Genomic DNA, 6,245 nt, shown 5'->3' on the forward strand with positions numbered 1-6,245 from the left:
CTTTTGATGATGGATGATTTGAGGTTGTCTAATTTTTCGATCTACCATACATCTGATGCCATACTGGGGCATATTTTCCTTTCGGTTGAGATTTGTATATCTTCATGGAGTCACATGATCCTCATCACTCACGAGATGCATGTCGAGTTGATAGCCTATTGTTATCTTATCATGATCCCCTAATGGAATCTTTCTTGGGCCATTTAGTTAGGCTCACACATTTCGACATTTAGATATCATCATGTTTCTTCTTCTGGGAGACGCTTCTTTGATCTATGGATCTGATTCAATTGTGGACATGGATGATTAAGATTACACACTTGGTGATGGATGATTTGGTGCCATCTAATTTTTTTACCTACCACACAGCTGATGTCATACTAGGGCATATTTCCGTTCTGGTTGAGATTTGTAGATCTCCATTGATTTGCATGATCATCCTTAGTTATGAGATACACACCGAGTTGATGATTTGCTTTCATTTTGTCCTGATTCTTCAATGGAGCCTTTCTTGAGTCATTCAGTCAGGCTCGTGCTTTCTGATATTGTTGTGATTCTTGGACAGAGTTATCCCAGGTATCATCATTTCAGTGGAGCACATGTCAGATCTCTTATACATCCCCATAGAGTTATCAAGATAGACTAGATGCACTAGTTTCTATACTTGGGAATATTTCCCTCTTTTAGTTGTGGAGATGATTGTTTTCTCATAGACTTGTTATAGTCTTCATTACCCGAGCGAGGGATATTTGTTTGCATTACTAGTCACTCTTTCAGTGATTTTTGTCGAGATGAGCCTTCAACAGAGCATGACATTCGGGTTTTGATTGTCCCATTATCTATGACCCCACAGTGGATTGTTGTGTTAAGGTCGAGGTATTTGCCCTAGCAGACTATTCTCTTGAGAGCCCCATTGGATCATTCATTTGAGATGACGATGGATTCCTCCAGCAGAGCATTTTGAGTTAGAAACGTTCGACCTATTCTAGCACTTTGTTAGACTCGCGATTTAGTCCGATGGGCTATGAGGCCATATTTATAGTCAATTTGACCATTCCGACTTGCTAGCAGAGCATCTTTTGAGACTCATAAAGTCTCTTTCAGACTCTTTTAGTAGATTGAGAGTTATGGCGACATGCTACATTGGGGCATATTTTCAACCTCATCATTTTCTTGCAGCTCGATGTTCAAAGCCGCCATCTATTCTCAGTTACGACGTTCAGAGTCGTCCTTTTCAATTTGGGCGTTTAAAGCCACCATTTCTTCTCAGTGTCGGCGTTCAAAGCCACCATCTCTTCTTAGTTTCGGCGTTCAAAGCCACTATCTCTTCTCAGTTTAGGCGTTCAAAGCCACCATCTCTATTCCACTTTAGGTGTTCAGAGCCACCATTATCTTCTTAGTTTAGGCGTTCAAAGCCACCATCCCTCTTCTCTTTGATGTTCAGAGCCTATGACTCTGAACGTCGTAACTAAGAAGATATGGCGGCTTTGAACACCATAACTAAGAAATGATGGTGGTTCTGAACACCAAACTGTGAAAGACGACTCTAAATGTCGTAATTGAGAAGATATGGTGGCTCTAAACGTCGTAACCAAAAGATGGTGGCTATGAACGTCAAGCTAAGAAGATATAGTAGCTTTGAACACCGAAACTGAGAAGAAACAAAAAAAACTATTCTTGAAAACAATTGTCAAACATGACCTAGTATTTTTATAGAATATTTTTAAATTATTTTCACTTGTTTTTTGAAAGCTGTTTTAAAAAATAATTATACAAATATATATATAATGATTAAAAATGAAGTTGTATACATAAAATTTATTTTTAAAACATATTTAAAAATATTAAAAACAAGTTAAAAACAATTTAAGTTTTCAAACAGACTTTTGTTCTACAAAACACCATAGAACAATTTTAAAAAATTATTTTTCAAACTGTTTTAAAAAATAGTTACCAAATAAGGCCATAGTGTTTTCAGATAACATTTTTTTAATTATTTTCAATTATTTTCACTTGTTTTTTTTTAGAGTTGTTTTAAAAAAACAATTATACAAACATATATAATAATTACAAATAAAGCTATTGACATAAAAATTATTTTTAAAACATACCTTTTCTTTAATTCTACATGTCATATTTCCTGTTTGAGCACTAGTAACTTGTTGATTTTGTTTCCATAGATGATAAGGTCGTTTACTTTTCATCATCCTCCTTTCCTGCCTCCCAGAAGACATAAAATGTTGGCAAGCGCACTACAAAATCGAGGTATGAGTAGAAGTAGATGTCCTTCATTGTTGATGGGGATGATATGTTGATTAATGTGTCGGTTTGAGTTTAAGAGCATGTTTGGTAGTATTTTTAGTGGAAGTGTTTTTTATTAAAAGTGTTTTTTTTATATTATTTTACATTTGATAGTGATTTAATAAATGTTTTTAGTTTTTCTAATATATATATATATATATATATATTTTAAGTAAAACCACTTTTTAAAAGCATTGCCCCGAAATTAGCTGTTGAGAGTCCTATAAATTTTCCTTTAACCACTCCAATAATACATTTATTAACGATTGAGCTTCATATTATATTTAATCAAATTTATTGAAAGCGGAAAATTAATTGAGGAAGACCCAACCAAAATAATCAATCATATTAGAAAGACACGACATGATAACCTTCTTTAACTTCTGGCTGAGATACGAAATCGGTAGCCATCGCTCAAGGACCTTTTATACATACTCCACATCCCATATAGGAAAATATTAAACTAAATCCCATATCTCTAAAACCTAGGAAAATCCGAACACCCACAGACATTGACCCACATTAATTAAAATTTTTAAAAATAAAACACACAGTCAAACCCCTAAACCTCCATTAGAAACTCCTTATCCTTCTCCAACTTCTCCATTGCACCAGCCTCCAACGATATCTCCATGTCAATGCTTCCTACCCCGGTCTTCCCCTGATACAGATACACCATTCCGTCAAATCTGTTGTTCGATCCACTTCGCACCCTCTCCGGCTTCCCAAACCCAAAGTCCACGTCGTACACCTTGAACCTCGGCGAGCTTCCCACCGCAACGCAGTTCACTCCGGCGTCTTTGAACTGGAATATTATTGGGTTGCTCTCCCAATCATCGTTGCGTTTGTTGATGACTTTCGCGTCGTGCGTTACTATCGCTTTTTGAATCATCGCCGCGGCGAACTCCGGCGGGTTTGCGTAGAGGAGTCCGGCGGCGGTGACGGTGAAAATGGCTTGAATCAGGTTGCCGAAGTAGGACTCCGGCATGGGAGGGTCGACCCTCTTGCGGCAGTCGGCGAAGACGGTGTAGACAGTGACGTCCTCGGGTTTGAGTTGGCGAGCGCGTGTCACCGCCAGCCACACGTGCGTGGAGAGCGATTGGAAGGTGGAGAAGGGTTTGGAGCCGTCGGATGGGGTTTTGTTGAGCGTGGACTTGATCTGGTTGATTTGAGATTCCGAGAATCGGAAGATACGCTCACGGAGAAGCGGCGGTGGCCCCGCCGTGCCGTTCGGAGGGGCGGCTGCGGGGTTGAGAGGGAGGTCGAGCTTCACGCGCGTTTTGCGCGCTTTGGTGCGCTCGAGGAACGGTGGGACGGAGACGGAGTCGGCTCCGTTGCAGATCTCGGCCCACGAGGTCATGAAGTGCCACGTGGAGGTACCGTCGAGGATCGCGTGGTTGAAAGCGCATCCCAGTGCGAGTCCATCTCTTAGCTTGGTGAACTGCGGATCATGACAGAAAAATAATTAGTTGGCTCACGGTAACAGACTCAAAATTGGAGCCACGTGGAGGTTCAAGGGACGGTAACAGTGAGTAATTGTCATAAATGCATCTGTGGATGCTTGCATACTCGCGAAAGTAGTCTGTAGCTTCGGACTCGCTCTAGTAGACTGAAACCTGGATTCTCCGTTTTCCAATGCAAAATGAATGGCAGCTGGCACATCTAAGTGTTTGAAACTTTTATCTAGAGCAGTGCGTACGGGTATTACCTAGAGCTGAACCTGCCTTTATGACACTACCGTGGGCGCGATACACCCAACCATGCCTCCACCTTCAAAGCCTCAAATTTTTACTTATTTATTTATTTGTTTTAAATTCATTTATTACCCATTCTATCATAATTAGAAAGATAAAAAGATAATAAAATAAAATTAAATTAAAATGGGCTTTTAGGCCCACAACAAAGGCCCAAAAAATTTCATAAATCAAAAATACCCATACCATCAATTTCTCAAAAAAGCATAAGAATAAAATTAGGCATGCCGTCCTTGTATTAATTGAAGTAGTTGAATAACCTAGGAGGCTAGGACACGAAATTTTCTTCTAGTCCATGCTTTTCAACTATTAGGAGATCATTCTTTTTGTACTAAAGAGGCATATATGACTACTTTGAATACAACATTACGAGTATGAAGTTTGGTAAGTGACATGCCCCTACAAAGATCCCAAAAAGGGAGAGTTCATAATAAATATTAAGAATTTTAAAATAAAAATAAAATATTATGTTCTTAAATATGCACAAAATTAAACAATTCCCAGCTTTATCTTAACTAATTTATACCATATTATATAAATATTATGCCAAAGGATACGATCTCTCCATTCTCTGATCAAAAACGTTTTCTAAAATCATTATCAAACGTCATTTTAATCGATAATGTGATAGATAATTTCTCGACTATTAATGATATATTTGATTTGGGAAAAAAAGAAAAAAAAATACAAGGAATAATGTAAGTTTATATTTAGGAGAAAGAAGAAGAAGAAATAAATGTCCCTCTCCACAAATGGATCTACATTTTGATATGAGACCTTGGTTTTAAGGTGGTGAAGTACAATAAATTCATGGACAATCAGCTTGGTAGGTGGGTAAAATAATGGGGAGATGATTACCTTCTTCTTATCATTTCTGTTTGGTTGGTGGGATTTAGGAAACATGACAAAAGAGAAAATAAGTTAGAGCTGATGCTAATTTTTTTCATTAAATTTTCTCATCATACAAAGAGAGCAGAAAATGAAATTAAATAAATGAATTTCATTTGTAATTTCCCAAAAATTTTGTATATTAATGTTTTAGTAAATAAAAATTTAAATGACTTGAAGGCAATGAAACAGTTCTGACAATAATACATTGTCCTTCCCTAAATAAACCCAACAAATTTAAGGGCACCCCTATAATTTTAGGCCTGATTTGGACCAAAAAGAGAAGAAAAATAAAGAAAAATTCAATGCAATAGAATAGAAAATAAATAAATTGTTACCTGTAGGACCAGGAGGGGTTTATGAAGACCCTCAAAGTTCAAGACTTGGGTGTATGGCACCATATCCTTCATCATGCTTGTGCACTCCACATCTGTTAGATCAGAGACACTGATCTGATCAGCACTTGCTTCCAACACTTCCACACCCTCCATTTCATCATCATACACAACCTTAAAGACCCCATCTTCGTCCTTCTCAAGCTTCCCAGCCAACTGATAAAACTCTTCCAAAACTACCCCTAACCCATCCTTCAATCTACCCACCATGTCCTCAAAGTCAGACCCCTTGTAGAATAGCAGCTTTTGGTTATAGTAAAAGGCCAAATATGGGAGATCAAATGTGATCAACTGACACTCTCTTCTCCCAAGCTTCTTAGTGGGCATAATGTGGGACTTTCCATGGACAGACACCTTCACAACCTCATCTTCCTCCTTCTTCACAACTTGATCAGCTGCCATGGTTGATGAGATGAAGAACCCTAAAAGCAAAGGAGAGAGAGTAGAGGTTTGGGGAGTGAAGAGAGAGGGATTAAGGGATATACTTATAGGGGAGTTTTCATTTGATATGGTTGGAAGGTGCATTTATGGAATGCATGAGAGCAGTTGTAGGCCATTTAATGGCTCTTTTTTCTCCTCTGTTAGTCTGGGTGGAAGTTGAGTAAAGACGCTATGGAATGGCTGAGCACAGCTCCACTTTCTCTCTCTCAGAGCCTTTAATGTAATTTCACTATCTTCTTTTTGAAAAGAAACAAAATCTCAATTAAGGCACCCTGGGCCAGTGGCTTTGACAATCGTTACAAAGAAACAAGTTTTTGGGGGCACTTTCTAGCTATAAAACTTTTTAGTAGACAATATTCTGCCCAAGAGAAAACCCAAATCATTCTTGAATTTCAAGGCTCAATTTGACCTAACCATAACTCCCTGCATTTAAAAGATTGATACGTGGTGGGAAATACCCGTAATA

The 6,245-nt window shown here is 38.2% G+C and overlaps 1 protein-coding gene across 1 annotated transcript; it reads right to left on the minus strand.

The window, feature by feature from the left end:
* Positions 1-2,616: 2,616 nt before the first annotated feature.
* On the minus strand, positions 2,617-5,838 carry LOC100249245 (BAHD acyltransferase DCR). Its single transcript, XM_002272399.5, has 2 exons — positions 5,282-5,838; positions 2,617-3,742 (listed from the first exon to the last, which is right to left on the minus strand). The coding sequence occupies exons 1-2, from the start codon at positions 5,738-5,740 to the stop codon at positions 2,864-2,866; spliced, it is 1,338 nt and encodes a 445-aa protein (XP_002272435.1). The 5' UTR covers positions 5,741-5,838; the 3' UTR covers positions 2,617-2,863.
* Between the last annotated feature and the right edge of the window lie 407 nt (positions 5,839-6,245).

Source organism: Vitis vinifera, chromosome 16 (assembly GCF_030704535.1).
Source record: "Vitis vinifera cultivar Pinot Noir 40024 chromosome 16, ASM3070453v1".
In the NCBI taxonomy this organism is placed as follows: domain Eukaryota; kingdom Viridiplantae; phylum Streptophyta; class Magnoliopsida; order Vitales; family Vitaceae; genus Vitis; species Vitis vinifera.

Coding starts and splice junctions, on each gene's coding strand:
- LOC100249245 (XM_002272399.5), bottom strand. CDS start 5,740: ATGGCAGCTGATCAAGTTGTGAAGAAGGAGGAAGATGAGGTTGTGAAG. Junction 3,743..5,281: donor AACCCCTCCTGGTCCTACAG/GTAACAATTTAT, acceptor CATGATCCGCAG/TTCACCAAGCTAAGAGATGG.